Source organism: Chiloscyllium plagiosum, unplaced genomic scaffold (genome assembly GCF_037043375.1).
Source record: "Chiloscyllium plagiosum isolate Xiang-an unplaced genomic scaffold, Cpla_swu_hap1 HiC_scaffold_15, whole genome shotgun sequence".
In the NCBI taxonomy this organism is placed as follows: domain Eukaryota; kingdom Metazoa; phylum Chordata; class Chondrichthyes; order Orectolobiformes; family Hemiscylliidae; genus Chiloscyllium; species Chiloscyllium plagiosum.
In genome coordinates, this window is record NW_028270153.1 from 7249534 (window position 1) to 7266866 (window position 17333).

The window sequence follows — 17333 nt, forward strand, 5'->3', positions numbered from 1 at the left end:
ACAATTACAGCCTGATGAGGACAGAGCAGTGGATGTGATCTATATGGACTCCAGTAAGGCGTTTGACAAGGTTTTTTTATGGTACACCAGTTAGCAAGGTTAGATCACATGGAATACAGGGAGAACTAGCTATTTGAATACAGAACTGGTTCGAAGGTAGAAGAGACAGGATGGTGGTGGAGGGTTGCTTTTTGGACTGGAAGCGTGTGCCAAGTGGTGTGCCACAAGGATTGTTGCTAGGTCCACTGCTTTTTGTCATTTAATAAATAATTTGGATGTGAACATAGGAGGTATGCTAAACAAGCTTGCAGATGATATCAAAATTGGAGGTGTAGTGGACAGCGAAGAAGGTTACCTCAGAGTGCAACGGGTCTTGATCAGATGGGCCAATGGGTGGCAGATGGTGTTTGAGTTGGATAAATATGGTAAGCGTTACTGAACAAAAAGACCTTGGAGTGCAATTTCGTAGCTCCTTGAAAGCTGAGTCACAGGCAGATGGTATTTGGTATGCTTGCTGTTATTAGTCAGTACATTGAGTAAAGGAGCTGGGAGGTCATGTTATGGCTGTACAGGACATTGGTTATGCCTCCCTACCTTTTATCTTAGCCTGCTTGGCACACCCTCCTCATTCCTGAAGAAGGGTGGCTGGAATGTGGGCAGCACGGTGGCACAGTGGTTAGCACTGCTGCCTCACAGCGCCAGAGACCCGGGTTCAATTCCCGACTCAGGCGACTGACTGTGTGGAGTTTGCACATTCTCCCCGTGTCTGCGTGGGTTTCCTCCGGGTGCTCCAGTTTCCTCCCACAGTCCAAAGATGTGCGGGTCAGGTGAATTGGCCATGCTAAATTGCCTGTAGTGTTAGGTTAAAGGGGTAAATGTAGGGGTATGGGTGGGTTGCGCCTCGGCGGGTCGGTGTGGACTTGTTGGGCCGAAGGGCCTGTTTCCACACTGTAAGTAATCTAATCTAATCTAAGCGCTTATGCCCGAAACGTCGATTCTCCTGCTCCTTTGATGCTGCCTGTCCTGCTGCGCTTTTCCAGCAACACATTTTTCAGCTCTGATCTCCAGCATCTGCGGTCCTCACTTTCTCCCCATTGGTTATGCCACTTTTGGAATATTGTGTGTAATTCTGGTCTCCCTGTCATAGGAAGGATGTTGTGAAACTTGAAAGGTTTCAGAAAAACGTTACAAGTATGTTGCCAGGGTTAGATGGTTTGAGCTGTGGGAGAGGCTGAATAGGCTGAGGCTGTTTTCCCTGGAGCATCGGACGCTGAGGGGTGAACTTATAGAGGTTTATAAAATCAGAGGGGCATGGATAGGATAAATAGACAAGGTCTTTTCCCTGGAGTAGGGGTGTTCAGAACTAGAGTGCATAAGTTTAAGGTAGAAGAGAGGGGAAAAATTTAAAAGGAACCTAAGAGGCAACATTTTTATGCTGAGTGTGGTTGGTGGCTGGAATGAGCTGCCAGAGGAAGTGGCGGAGGCTGGTACAATTACAACATTTAAAAGGCATCTGAATGGGTATATGAAAAGGAAGAGTTTAAAAGGAAATGGGCCAATTGCTGGCAAATGGGACTAGATTTATTTAGGATATCTGGTCAGCATGGACAAGTTGGACCGAAAGGTCTGTTTCCACGTTGTACATCTCTATGACTCTATGACTCAATGTCATGACTCTGACATCAGTCAAAAAGAAGATGCCAGTCCAGAATGAGCAAGTGAAGAGAGCGATCTTAGACACTACACTAGAGAGGTGTAGTTGAAAATCTGCCATGTACAGATGTAGTAAAGGATTGTTACAGTACATAAGGAGTTAGTGAATATTGCTCAATGATTAGGAGTCAGCAGCCTAAGGGACAGTGTATGTGCAGATATTCCCAGACCCCCAGAGATACTCTGGAATGGTATCACAATGTGCAGACGGCGATATTAGCTTAAAGCACAAAGTAAAGCAAACAGCTTGGAGAAGCTGGGAAGGAGATTTGAGATACAGGGCGGGGCAAATAGAGTGAAACTGTTTCTTTTTCTGGAAGGGCTGAGACCCTGAGGATATGTGAATTGAGATGATTGGCAAGAAAAATGGCAACAGGAGAAAAAGCTGTTTACACAGGGAGTGGTTATGGTGTAGAATGTGCTGCTGGTGGTGGCAAAACCAATCATCTTCAAAAGAGAGCTAGTACTTAAGAGATAACAATTGCTGGCCTTCATAGGGAGAGCAGGAGAGTAGGACAAATTGAGCTGCTCTTCCACAGAGCTAACATAGATAGGATAGGCCAAATGGCCTCCTTTGTGCTATAACCATTCTATGATTCTATATCTATAGGTGTCATGCATGTCTGGTCTGGTTTCAGGCCTGGTCTGTTCCCGAGTCAGGGGTGAGGGGAGAGGAGGAGGCAGTGCCCAAAGAAAGAGGCGGAAAAGTGGAGGGAGTTGCTGCTTCTCCACCAGTGGCCAGTACTTCCCAGTGTACAAGCAGTGTATACACTGTTGTGGACCAGTTCATCCCAGTCAGTAACAACTGGAAATGGGATGTATGACACTGCCATTTGTTTAGGAACTCTTCAGCAGTTGGTACTCAAGGGAAATGAGGGTGGAAAATGAAGTGCGCGCTGCAGCAAGTGGGAATTTGGCATAACAAATTTTAATTCCTAGAAATTCCAAAACATTGGTGCAGTCAGAGCAAATTCAATATGGCTTTGTGTTTGGTATAACTGCAGATTCCGGTGCTGTTGGAAATGAAGCCAGTTTCTGATTCATTCATTTGGATACATCCTGTCAACATGTTGATGTACACGTATCAGTGGGTAACTTTAATCTAACTACTGAATGGTTTAAAATGCTTAGGTTAATGACAGTTAGAACAGGAGCAAACACACTGATGTACAGGTGGAAGACTGAAACATCCAAGTCCTCATTACTCTCATGTTCTGATTGTTCGTGATAAATTGGTATAATGCACAGTGTGCATGAGATATGGTGTCTGGCAAATAACAGGGAAGAATGGCTGAAGTTCCTCTTAATCCTGAGGTTCATTTCAAAGTATCCTCAGATTTGTGTCAGTTTCTGCTGGAAGTTGTCAGTTTCATCTTTGTAAATTTACTGAAACAAAACAGAAATTACTGACAAATCTCAGCAGGTATAAGGAAGGGTCACTCAACTCAAAACGTTTACTCTGCTTTCTTCCCACAAATGCTTCCAGACCCACTGAGTTTCACCAACAATTTCTGTTTTTGTTTCAGCTCTCCAGCATCTGTAGTTCTTTGCTTTATTTCAGAGAATTTACTGCCTGGTCACATTGAACATTGTATTAACATGGAGAACGTGAGGACAGCAGATGCTGGAGATCAAAGTCAAAAAGTGTGGTGCAGGAAAAGCACAGCAGGTCAGGCAGCATCTGAGGAGCAGGAGAATTGACGTTTCAGGCATTAACATGTTGAGGAGAGAGGAAGTCAAAATGAAAGGCATGTTGCTGCTTCAAAGCCAATCAAAGTTCAATTCAATTTCCTGTAATTATTACACCAGGAAGATTACTTGCTGAATGCTGCAGAATGTAAGTAATACAGACTTTTCACATGATTGCAAATTCAGCTGGGGGAATTGTGCTCAGCTCTGGTTATGGTATAAGAATTTTTATAACAAATTGTAAGTACTTGTTGACTTACATCTGTTCACAGAATACTAGCACCAGCTACATCAGAGCAGCATCACTGATTGAATCACACTTTCACTCAGCTGGTCAGACTCATGTAGTTCTCCCAAAGGACTAGAGGAGGAATGTTCCGGATACACAGTACGGAATCTTTCCCTGAAGAGGGAAGGAGAGGGGGAAGGTAGATCCAAACCAAAGTGGGGGAAAGAGGTCACTTGACTTAAAAAACATTGTTTGAAAGCCTTAAACAAATATATTTTCAGATGAATGGATCGTTTCTTATGTGGCCTGATGGTGAAGTGAGGCCATAAATTAAGTACAAGGAATTGAATCTACTCACTGGAGCTCTGAAAGTGATTCAGTGCAGTAAAGAGTTAGACTCAGCTCAAAAATATTGGGCAAGGCATTTAAGGTTTCTATTTGCGATCAGTCTGAGTTTTGTCCCCCAGTAACTTATTGCTTGGCCCTGCCTGCTTTGAAGTCAGACTGTATTATTAAAATATAGCCTTGCACAGGTCTTATGCACTCGTGACTGGAGTTGGTCGGTGGTGTTCATCAGGGGCTGATCAATCGTCTCTCTTTGGTTGCAGTAATTCAGAGTTTCTTACAGGCACTGTTTTCAAAACTGAATGTTCCAATCATCCATCCTCTGTAAACATAAATCATCCAAAACTCTCCTGCCCAAATTATAAACTTTCACCAATTCCCATTTGGCTCAGACCTCAAGGCATTCCTTCAATTCTAGCCTCTTTGTGAATCCCTAATATCCATTGGTGATCGAGATTTCACCTGGCTGCAGCCAAGCCCTGGAATTCCCTGGCTAAATCTCACCACCTCTGCACATCTTTATTGAGAAGCTCCCTGAGACCCACCTCTTTCACCAAGTTTCTGCTTCCCAGTTTGAAATAACTCCTGAAGTAATTTGGTGTTTGTTACTCCACTGTGAGGCATTTTCTGAAGTTTTACCCCTAAGCAGTCAAGATAAATAAAACTTGATGTTGTTGTTTGTGGTTTATTAGATCGGTGGCTGCCACTGAATACAATGAAGATGCGCAGAGACAAATCAGGTAGATTTGTCAGGTGTACAGCTTTTCTGCTTCCTCATCATTACCTGAACCTCAACCTATCATTGTGTCAGCTACAAACTTAGCACCAATGCCCTCAATTCCTTCATCCAGATCGTTAATGTATAATGTGAATAACTGTGGTCTCAACATGGACCCCTGTGGATTTCTGCTAGTCACCGGCAGCCATCCTGAAAAATGCCCCTTTATCCCCAGTGTCTACCTTCAAGGATGTATGGGCATGAACCCCAGAGTCCCTCTGATTCTCAGCACTTCTGAAAATCCTACTATTCAACACCCTGACTGATGGATCTCCCAAAATGCATCACCTCACATTTTTCTTTTCAGTATTAAACTCCATTTGTCACATTTACTGCACCCATCAATTTTCATGTCATCTGTGAACTAGCTGATCATATCTCCTGCATTCATGTCTAGATCATTAATGTTCACGACAGACAATAAAGGACGCAGCTGTGAACCCTGTGGTACCACCACCTGACACAAACATGCAGTTTCAAAAACATCCTTCAAGCATTACTCTCTGTTTCCTGCCACTAAGCCAACTTTGGATCCAATTTGTCAAAGTATCCTGATCCCATGGGAGCTCTTAGCTTCTTAATCAATGTACCATGTGAGACCTTGTCCAAAGCCTCACTGAAGTTCAAAGAGTAAAAATCACCAACAATCTGTCCCGATCCATCCATGTCAACACTACAATCAAGAAAGCGCACCAACACTTCCATTTCCTCAGGAGGCTAAGGAAATTCACCCTGTCCACAAGGATTTTTATAGATGCACCATTGAAAACATCCTATCCGGATACATCACACAGTGGTACGGCAACTGCTCTGACCAAGACCACAAGAAACTACAGAGAGGTGTGAACACAGCCCAGTCCATCACACTAGCCACCTTCCATCTTTTGACTCCATCTACACTTCCCACTGCCTCAGGAAAGCAGCCAACATCATCAAACACTCCCCCCACCCCAGTTATACTCTGTTCCACCCTCTTCCACCTGGCAGAAGATTTAAAAGTTTGAAAAACCATGCTAACATATTCATGAACAGATTCTTCCCCACTGTTATCAGACTTTTGAATGGACTTCTTATACATTAGAGTTGATCTTTCTCTGCACCTTCTCTGTAGCTGTAACACTATATTCACCATTCTGTTCTATTCCTCTGATGTACTTGTGTAAGGTATCATTTGTCTGGTTAGCACAGAAAACAGTACTTCTCACTGTATCTCAGTACATGCGACAATAATAAATCAAATCAAAATCAAATGTCGATCGCACCAACCACATTTCCCTCATCCATACACCTAGTAATCTCCTTGAAAAACTCAATCTATCCTGTCAGACCTAACCTCTCGCTTGTAAAACCATGCTGATTGGTTATTCCATGCTGCCCTGAGTGGAGATTAACTCTGTCACTCTCCAAATGTTTTCCTACCTTTGATCCTACACTCACTGGACTGTAGTTCTCCAGTTTATTCTATTTTCAACCTGCTAAAACCTTCTCCCTCTCAATTATACGTATATCACCAGCACCCACCCTGATTTCAATACCTACATCTTCCTTATTTATGGTGAATACAGAGATAAAGTATTCATTTAAAACCTCAGCTACATCTTTTGGCTCCACATACAATTTGCCACTTGGATCCCTAATGGGCCTTACTCTTTTCCTAGTTATTCTCTTGCTCCTAATATACTTATAAGATGGCTATGGACTTTCCTTTGTTTTAACATCCTAGAGTCTTACAAGTTTGCTAATGAGGCAGTAGATACAGGATATTAATTCTCCAAAATTCCTTTCAATTTTGAAAAGATCCATCAGACTGGAAAGCAGTAATATAATTCCTCTGCTCAACAATTGGGGGTGGGGTGGGGGTGGGGGTGGGGGAGGCAGAAAACAGAAAGCTATAGATCTATTTACTTGACATTTGGTGCTTGTAAACAGGCAAGGGAATGGAGAAGAGTCAGCGTGATTTTTTAAAAAAGGGCACTGTGGGGAAGGGGAAATCCAACTGATGTACTTGGATTTTTGGAAAGCATTTGAGAAGTTTCCACTTGAAAGATAATTGCACAAATGAGAAGGCCATGGTGTAGAGACAACATTCCAGCATAGATAAAAGAAGACTGGCTGGCTGGCAGAAAAGAGAGTATGCATTAATGTTTTTTATCAGTTTGTCCCGATGTGTTGAGTGGGATACGGCAGTGGTCCCTCCTGACCCTTTAACTTTTTACCTGAAGATAGATAGGAAGGAATGTTGTGAGGATGACATAACAAGGTTGTACAATGATATAGATATCTCAAGTTCTATGGGAGGCAAAAATCTAGCAGATGGGATATAATGTGGGCAAATATGAAGTCGTTCACTTTGGCAGAGAATAAAAAAGCAGATTGCTATTTAAACGACGAATGGCTATAGAATTCTGAGGTGCAGAGGAATCTTAGTGCTCTAGTGCATGAGAAAAAATGTCTTCTTAAACACTTGCAGGTACAACAAGTGATTAAGAAAACTAGAGGAATACTATCTTTTAAAGTAAGAGAAATTGAACATAAAGGTTCAATGTTAAAACAAAGTTTACTGTACTAGAAACCTGTTACATTGAGTATTAGTGAGACCACATCTTTAATACTGTATGCAGTTTTTGTTTCTTTATTGTTGGAAATTAGGGTCTTCTTTAAAGCTGAAATTCTTGCAGTATCAAGGGTGATGGTTTTATTGTTGAATGGCTCATAGTCTGTCGCTCCCTCACTCTTGACAAAAGATCAGCAAAAGTGATCATCGAAAGGAGACATGAAACTGCCAGCCCTGCTAAGCAATCCTGACAAAAGGAACACCTTTATTTGTGCTTGACTGAAACCAGATGCAGTCTTCACAAACAAAAACAGGAGTTGCTGGAGAAGCTCAGCAGGTCACCGGACCTGAAATGTTAGCTCTGCTTTTTCTTCACTGATGCTGTCAGACCTGCTGAGCTTTTCCAGATGTGCTCTTGTCAGTCTCACTGCCACACCATGAGCCAGAGAATTCCGTTTGCTTTGTTTTCTCAATTCTGAGCTTTAGAATCCGTGAGGTTTCCGTCTGACCATGGGGATCATTGCTGATATAATTCGAGCCTTGCTTCCTTGCATAAAAAAAACTCAAGTTTAATTTTTGACAATTTGTGATGAGTTTGGGATGTGAATGTCTGGGAAAGTGAATAAAATAAAGAAAAACAGCATTCACTTTTCCCTTACAACAATATGATCAAAGTTAAACTCAGAATTGTACAGATTTCAAAAGTATAGAATGATAAAGCAAGGAAGAGGCCATTCAGTCCAGATACTTTTGCTACCTCTTTGAAAGAACTCTGTTCATCCTCACTCTCCCCCAACTCAAGTATTAATTGAAAAGAACGTTTCATACAAATCCATATTTTTCTTTTCAAAAATAAACAGTGCACAGCAATGTTTGACTTTTTCTGTTTGTTATTCAGCTTGATTCAGGGCTTTTGGCTCTGGGTCAAAGTTTTAGCTCATCTGAATCTCTGGGGGTCAGTTTCATGAGTTGTGCATGCAGCGTGGTTTCTGTGTGACTGTTTTTAAATGCTCTGTGTCTGTTGGTGAGCTGAGAACTGAGAAATTCCCTGAATGTTTTCTAAAGGGACTTACTCTGTCAAGTACAAGTGCTGAGGAATCATATTCCCAAACCCAGGCACATTGTCATCGAAGGCTAAAATATCTCATTTAGTAACAGCTAGGGGAGCTGAAGAAGAGATAACTGGTGTATCTTACTGTACCTCTTGTTATAGTGATTTATGTTTCATAAAGACTGGATGGAAGCACGCAACCATTCTTATGCTGATTTAACAGCATGACTTGGTGTGTTTCATGGAAACTGATGATAGTAAATTACTGGGTTCTACAATTTTATAGCATTTTCTTTCACATTACATCTCAAAGCATTTCACATCCAATCAATTACTTCCCGAAAGGTAGTCATTGTCATTTTGCTGACAAATAAGAAGGGGTGGTGTAGTGTTGTTGTCAGTGGACTCGTAATCTGGAACACCAGGAAAATGTTCTGGGGACCTGGGTTCAAATCCCACCACAGCAGATGGTGACATTTGAATGCATTAAAAATCTGGAGTTGGGGGAGGGAAAAATCTAACGGGTGGCACGGTGGCTCAGTGGTTAGCACTGTTGCCCCACAGCGGCAGGGGCCCGGGTTTGATTACACGCTCGGGTGACTGTCTGTGTGGAGTTTGCACATTCTCCCTGTGTCTGCATAGATTTGCTCTGGTTTCCTCCCACAGTCCAAAGATGTGCAGATTAGGGTGGATTGGTCATGCTAAATTGCCCATAGTGTCAAGGGGTGTGCAGGATGGGGTGGATTGGTCATGCTAAATTGCCCATAGTGTCCAGGGATGTGCAGGTTAGGGTGAATTGGCCATGCTAACTTGCCCATAGTGTCCAGGGATGTGCAGTTTAGGTGGACTGGCCATGCTAACTTGCCCATAGTGTCTAAGGGTGTGCAGGTTGGGGTGGATTGGCCATGCTAAATTGCCCATAGTGTTCAGGGATGTGCAGGTGGGGGTGGATTGGCCATGCTAACTTGCCCATAGTGTCCAGGGGTGTGCGATTTAGGTGGATTGGCCAGGTTAACTTGCCCATAGTGTCCAGGGGTGTGCAGTTTAGGTGGATTGGCCTTGGGGAAATGCAGAGTTATGGGCAATAAGTTTAGGGGGGATGAATCTGGGTGGGATGCTCGTCAGAAGGTCAGTGTGGACCTGATGCATTGAATGGCCTGCTTCCTCACTGTAGGGATTCCATGATTTTTCTAATGGTAATTATCTAGATTAATGTAAAAAGCAATTACTTCACCACTGCCCTTTATGGAGGAAAATCTGTCGTCCTTACCTGGTCTGGCCTACAGCATAGCAATGTGGTTGGCTCTGAGTTACCCTCTGGAACATTAAGAATAGGCAATAAATGTTGGCCCAACCAGTTACACCCACACACCATAAACAAAGGAAAAACAGAAGCCAGTCTGGACCCTGCAATATGGTAATGGCAGGATAATCTTCACTTGTGATGTCGGTTGAAGGATAAATATTGCTCAGGGCTCAGTGAGGACTCCCCAGTTTTTAATCCACACAGAGTCCTGGGATGTTTTTACATCCTGAAGGAGAGAGGCCCTTGTAATAAGGTCACATCTGAAAGAACGATGGCAGACCCAGCAGTGGAGCACTCCCTCAGCATGACACACGCAGCTCAACCCAGGAATGAATTTTCACAAGAGCTTTTACTTTTCCACTGCATTGCTACTTTGTTAATAGTAGAAGGTAGGACTTTGGGCATTTTATGTGAGGAGGAATCTAGTCTGTATTGATCAGTGCAGACAATAATGAAACCAGCCCCTGCAGATTCCTGCATACAGAAGCCAATGCAGGTGCCTGGGAGATTTCTGAAGAGCAGGAGGTTACACTATACAGAAGCAGTAAAGGCACACCTCAGCCAGATTATGGCTGTAATGTAAGGCTGAATCCTGTGTTCAGACATATTTATGTTTTACTGGATCTTGGGGATAGTCTGTCATGTCCAGGTGCCACAAAGGAACCCTGAATGCTTTTGATTCCTCACAACTTGTGAATTCTTAACTTTGGTTTCTGTCACATCTGCTCATATCTGGCATCTAATCAACAACAAAATAGCTGATCTGACCCATTCACGATGTATCAGGAAGCATAGTAAGTGCAAGCAAATATTGTTTATTTTTTGACTAATTATAAAAACCTTTCGAGCAGTTCCGACCGACATGCTACATTCCACTCAAGTCTGGGTCCAGTGAAAGCAAAAACATGCAGCATCATGCAACTGCAAAGAAAGCCATTGTTATCCTACTGGAACAGAGGGCTGCTCTCTCATTACAGAGAGACAGTTGATGGTGGTTTAACCTGAGGGTCACCGCACCTCAGGCAAGGGGAGACACCTATCATGGTAACCTCAGCTATTTGCAGGAATTGAACCCACACAATTGGCAGTACTGCATCACAAGCCAGCTGTCCAGCCAACTGACCCATGAAGTGAAGGCCTACATGATAGGAGTCTGCTCAAGGCTCTACACTTTGCCCACACTAGGGGTTGGCATGGGGTCACACCTCAACAGTGCTGCTGATGTTCAACACCACTTCTGATGCCTGTTTCAGGTTTGTTCAACTTCGAAAACAAAATATGTATTTTATTCCTGAAGCCCTCTCCTAATAGTGGGGCCACACTTTGCTCCTCAGTTTATAATGGTTAATTCTGCAAAGAGGCATATGTGGAGTTGATGTGGGAAAACATATTACTGTGATGCTTAAAGGGTAGCCAGCAGCTCATTTCTGAATGTTTCTGTTGGGTTCCTGAGGCTCTAATGTACAAACATGGGCAGTAGAACCAACACAAGAATAAAATCACACAACACCAAGTTATAGTCCAACAGATTTATTTGGAAGCACTAGCTTTCATAGCGCTGCTCTTTCATCAGTGCTTCCAAATAAACCTGTGAACTATAACCTGGTTTTTAACTTTGTACACCCCAGTCCAACACCAGCACCTCCAAGTCACAACACAAGAATGTTTGAATAGACTGAGCTGACTGTGTTGAGTGGGATGGTCTTAGCAGAATTGAACTGAAGGAAGTGGATGGTTTCATTGTCACCTCCATTATAATCTACTGGTGTCCTGAACAAGGTCACCAACTGGAGTCTGCAAGCATTCCTGAAGGTAACATCGCATAACCATCCCTTGGCAACTACCCACCCCCACTGTCCTACCATTGGTCACCTGGCATGATGCCCCACCTTCCCATGACAATTGAACACTGAGTAGTCTCTTCCTTACTCGACTGGAGGATTCCAAACTATATTTTCACCATGTCCATTATTCTCATAACTAATGAACTAAAAAAGTTTTTAAAAATTAAAATGCTTCCATTTATTTTAATGCCCATTTGATTTTTCTCATTGCTCACAGCAGTATCCAAGAGGGCAATGTTTAATTCCTGGAGAATCCAGGGTCATCCTGGGGCATTGCCAATCTTGGGCATTGAAAACCAGGTACTATGGAGAGTCTGTTGAGTGTCATTCCCTCCGCACTAGCTCAGCTAATGAGCCTCGGCCTTATCCTTCTGAATCAATGCCACTTGATTCATTCATTTCTGAAGTGGTCTCTCTGAGCGTGATTGGCAGCTGAAGTCAGTTTGCAGCAATGTGTTCTGTATTGTGCTGTGATTCCACCAATCCTTTCTTTTTTATTTTTCTTTCATGGGCATCACACACATCCATTGCCCTAAGTGCCCTTGAACTGAGCAGCTTGCTAGGGCCACTTGGACATTTAGATGTCAACCATATTCTGAAGGGTGTGGAGTCACATGTAGGCCAGACCAGGTAAGGTTGACAGATTTCCTTCCTTAATGGACATTGGTGAACCAGATGGGTCATTACAGCAATCAAAGATAATGCAATCATGGTCACCATTACTGAGACTAGTTTTCAATCCCAGATTTATTGAAATTTGAATTTCACCAGGTACCTTTCTATGGAGAGAGAGGCCAATCACAGCAGATTAGCAGCCAGCTGTGACCATGCCCAAGTATCATTAGAACAGAAAGAGGCCATTCAGCTTTAATTAGCTTGTTCTACAGTTAGGGCTGTCCCTCAACTCATTGATTTGCCCTGGATAAGCTTCCCAACAAACCTTGTTGATTCCAATTTCAATTGAGCCCCAGTCTCAACAATGTTGTGGAGATCTAAAATTGGAGTTCCAGGAGTTTGATTAAAAAGTGAGAATAGGAGTGTGTGTGAGAGAGCGAGAGAGGGAGTGTGGGAGAGAGAGGATGTGTGTGAGAGAGACAGAGACCATGAGAGAGAGAGAGAGTGTGGGAGAGAGGGAGTGTGTGAGAGAGAGACTGTCAGACAGAGAGTGTGAGTGTGTGAGAGAGTGTGAGAGTGTTAGAGAGAATGAGAGTGAGAGAGAGTGAGAGTGAGAGAGAGAATGTGAGAGTGTAGTGAGAGTGTAAAAGAGAGAGAATATGAGTGTTAGAAACAAAACAAGAGTGTGAGACAGAGAGAATGTGTGGGAGAATGTGAGAGAGAATGTGAGAGAGAGTGTGTGTGTGAGAAAATGTGAGAGAGGGTGTGTGTGTGAGAGAGTGAGAGTGTGAGAGAGTGTGAGAGAATGAATGAGAGAGAGTGTGAGAATGTGTGAGAGGGTGTGTGTGTGAGAGAGTGGGTGTGAGAGTGTGAAAGAGAGCATGTGAGAGAGAGAATATGGGAGTGAGAGAGAGTGAGAGTGTGGGAGAGAGAATGTGAAAGTGTGAAAGAGAGAGAATGTGAGAGAGAAAATATGGGAGTGAGAGAGAGTGAGAGTGTGGGAGAGAGAATGTGAAAGTGTGAAAGAGTGAGAATGTGGGAGAGAGAACATGGGAGTGAGAGAGAGTGAGAGTGTGGGAGAGAGAATGTGAAAGAGAGAGAATGTGAGAGAGAGAATATGGGAGTGAGAGAGAGTGAGTGTGGGAGAGAGAATGTGAAAGTGTGAAAGAGAGTGAGAATGTGAGAGAATGTGAGAGTGTTAGAAAAACGTGAGAGTGTGAGAGAGAGAATGAGAGAGACAGTGTGAGAGAGAATGAGAGTGTGTGAGAGAGTGTGAGAGAGAAAATGTGAGAGAGTGAGAGTGTGAGAGTGTTAGAGTAGTCTCTGTCACAGCAAAGCTAAAATCTAAATGCCATTTTGTTTCTCTTTTAAGATTAAAATTCAACTGACTGTGAAATAAAAAATTGTTATAAAATAATGAGGAAGTTTCATTCTAAATATTAACAATTCTAAACTGTCCAGTGATATCCTTCCCTCCCCCACCAGAGTTTTTCTACCTTTAATATTTGACGTTCTGATCAGAGGTTTCACTGTGATTGTATTGTCTCCAAAATGAATGTCTGCACTCACAGTTTGAGTTATGAAGCCTGGTACAAGGGTCAGATTCAGCCGCACTGGTGTCTCTGCTGCTTCTCTAGTTTGGTCTACTATGTGGGCCAGCAAGGTGCAGGAAGGTTACTTTGGGAAATCTCCCTTCCAACAAAGTGCCAAAGCAGCAACTTGCTGGAGAATTTAATAACAGGCTTCAGACTCAGTAAGGGCTTGCTGCTGAGGAAAGGCTGCCAACATCATCAAAGACCAATTGCATCCTGGTAATAACCTCTTACAACCTCTTCCGTCAGACTGAATATACAGAAGCCTGAACACAGTCACCAGCAGGCTCAGGAACAGCTTCCTCCCAGCCATTATTAGAGTGATGAATGGACACCCTGTTCTCAAATAATGCTGACCTTGCTAACGTTCATCTCCCTAAGCACACGCCCTGTGCAATGTTACCTTGTGCTTCTGTCTAAGTTTTTTTGATCTGTACATCCTTGCTCACTATGATCTGCCTGTACTGCTGGTAAACAAAGCTTTTTACTGTACTTTTCGGTACATGTGACAATAAATTAATCAAGCTGGACTTGTACAGGCTCCTTCCAAATGTCATTAGGGAGTTGGAGCTTCAGATTAAAAGAAAGAAAGACTCATAGGATGTCCCAAAGTGTTTCACAGTCAACGTACACACAGCATGGACTGGTTTACTTTGCCCTGAGAGTGTGTCAGGATTTTGATTTGTTGTTTTAGCTGAAAGAAGGAACAGCTAATAATGAGGCACTTCCACAATGATGTTCTGGGTGTGTCAGGGCCTGATTTTTATTTCTCTTTAACTTCCCAACCTTCTTACTACCTAATGTTTCAAGAGGCTGTTGAGAAATCCATGGGATGTACTCTGTGAAGGTTTTGAGACGAAGAGTGCCGTCTACAAGAGACACAGTTGTTACCCAACTTAAATACCGTCACTATTTTCAATAGCTGTTGAGATGTAATCTATTCCCTGTATCCATTTGTATTGTGTCAGCCAGTAATCTGTGAGTGTAACATTTGGGAATATTACTGCAATGCCTGTTACTTCCTATAGTGCCTAGGAATAGACCAATGTAAGGCTCTGATCAGACTGCATTTGGAATATTGTATCTAAAAAAGAATTTGTTGACCTTGGAGGGAGTCCAGACGAGATTTACAAGAATGGTCCTGGAGATGAAGGGCATATCGTATGAGGAGAAAGTGAGGAGTGCAGATGCTAAGATCAGAGTTGACAGTGTGGTGCTGGAAAAGCACAGCAGGTCAGGCAGCATCCGAGGAGCAGGAGAATCAATGTTTCAGGCATAAGCCCTTCATCAGGAATGACATATGAGGGTGATATGAGGAGCCTGGGCCTGTACTCAATGAGTTTAGAAGGATGGTGGGGGTGAGGGGTGGGGGGTGGGTGGGGGTGGGGGGAATCTGATTGAAATTTACAGAATACTGAGAGGATAGAGTGGACATGGAGAAGATGTTTCCACAAGTAGGAGACACTAGGACCTGAGGGCACAACCTCAGAGTGAAGGGATGACCCTTTAGAACTGAGATGAGGAACAATTCCTTCAGCCAGAGGGTGGGGAATCTGTGGAACTCAATGCCACGCAGGGTCTTGGGGATCAAGCCGTTGAGTATATTTAAGACAGAGATGGATCGGTTCTTGATTAGTAAGGGGATCAAGGGTTACAGAGGGAAGGCAGGAGAATGGAGTTGAGAAACATATCAAACATGATCGGATAGTCGAGCAGACTCAATGGGCTGAATGGCCTCATTCTGTTCCTATACCATGTAAGAGTCCCTGGGATTTCACATTTTGTCTATTTCTAAAAGATGTTACTTAACCCATCCCATTCAGCCAGTCCTGAAGAAGGGTTACACCTGAAACGTCGACTTCTGCACCTCCTAATGCTGCCTGGCTTGCTGTGTTCTTTCAGCCTTCTACCTCTCTATTTTGGATTCCAGCATCTGCATTTTTTTTGTCTTTAACATAAACCTGGCAGTCTGCTCTGGCATCCTAACAATGTCCTGAACCCCTGTCAGTGTCAGTACACAGGGCAAAAAGTGTCAGTGGGAAGAAAAGATAAATGGAGAAATATTACAAGTACACGAAATCTCGTTCATCTGTCATTCCCATCCCTGGTGTTCCCAACAAATTCTGATGCTTCTTGTCCTCTAACAAATTAACATTTGTCCTTGAATCTCCACAGGGTTTCCTCATGCTTTTCACTGCAACCTTCTCCAGCCGAAAAGCTCCCTCCGTACACTGCGACCTTGGCATCTGGTCTGCTCCACTTTCCCATCACCCCAAGTACTATAGACAGCCAGCTCTCCCCTCTCTTCAGCATGCTCACTAACTTAGACCCACCTTTCACCTTTCACGTCCTTTATCACTTTCTGTCCCAGTTATTTATTCAGCCAGTCTTTGGCTCAACTGAGCTGATTTCTCCTTGTTTTAGTTTGGAGATACTGTTCTCCATTTACTTCCATTTCTGAAGTCCCTTGGGATGTGCTTTATAAAGATGAAAGGTCCTATATAAATGTGAGTTACTGAAACATTTGAATCTGGTGACACAGGCCATCAATTCAATGTAGGTTTCTTGCTAGAGCAACCCCAAATCACTTCTATTGCTCCTGTATATGCCCATTGACTTTATCCAGTTGTGTTCTGGGGATGAAAGAGGAAGGGGAAAATAGTGAGAAATGCAGGGATGGATTGATCCTGAATGAAAGGGTAAAACTATTCCTTCCAACCGAAAATTCTTTACACAATTGTCGGGGTTAGGAATTCAAGCCAATTGGAATCTATTACTTTCAGGGGTTCCACTTCCTTATCAAAATTATAGTGAACATTTTAATTAAAAAAGGATGTATCTGTTTCTAATATCATAAGCATATGTACATTGCTTAAATGTGTTTAAAATCCCCATTAATATTCAGAACTAGTTGCTAACAATCTTTGCAAAACTTGTCCTGAAGCTTCTGAATTGAATTAGTTCTGAGCAGGAGATCCTCTGGAGTTAATGTTTGAAACCATCTTCAGTTTTGGCCATCTCATGCAAATTTCTCAAAGCAGAGATTCCCCACTGAGCCCCTCCTCGGCTCTAACTGATCAAATCTAACCAGTGTCCGGGCCAGTCTTTCTCTCTCTTTCTGGCCGAAAAGAAAGGGTTTGTTGTCTGAGCTCCCTGGGGAGCACCATGTACTGGCTGTTGTCAGAAGTCCCCAGGCCTGATCATCATGGTGGTCGCCTGCAGTGAGTAACTGGGACCTCGGAAGTAATGCCACTTGATGCCATTGAGTTTTCGGATGTTGTTTCCGACTGTGTAGTACATCCCATTCAAATTGGACAATCCACAGGCATCAAACCACCAACCTGCAAGGAGAGAGTCACAGAGGATCAGTGGTTACTGGAGCATCTCCATGTTAGATAAATACAGCAGAGCCGATATAAAGAACAACCAACATTTTGAGTCAATTTCTCCTTATTTTAGGAGAAATTTGCATTTATATTGCTCCTTTACCATTTTTAAAAGCCCCAAGACACTTCACAAGAATAGAGTCATCGAGTCATAGAGATGTACAGCCCCTTCAGTCCAACTTATCCATGCCGACCTGATATCATAATCTAATCTAGTCCCACTTGCCATCA

General features: G+C 43.1%; 1 protein-coding gene across 1 annotated transcript in view; it reads right to left on the reverse strand.

Annotated features, from left to right (window-relative positions):
- Window positions 1-6748: 6748 nt before the first annotated feature.
- angpt4 (angiopoietin 4) overlaps window positions 6749-17333 on the reverse strand; it is a 165792-nt gene continuing 155207 nt past the window's right edge. The window contains exon 9 of the mRNA XM_087994708.1: window positions 6749-17057. Within this exon, the coding sequence (XP_087850834.1) occupies window positions 16897-17057 (161 nt within the window). The 3' untranslated portion in view covers window positions 6749-16896. The remainder of the gene's footprint in view (window positions 17058-17333) is intronic.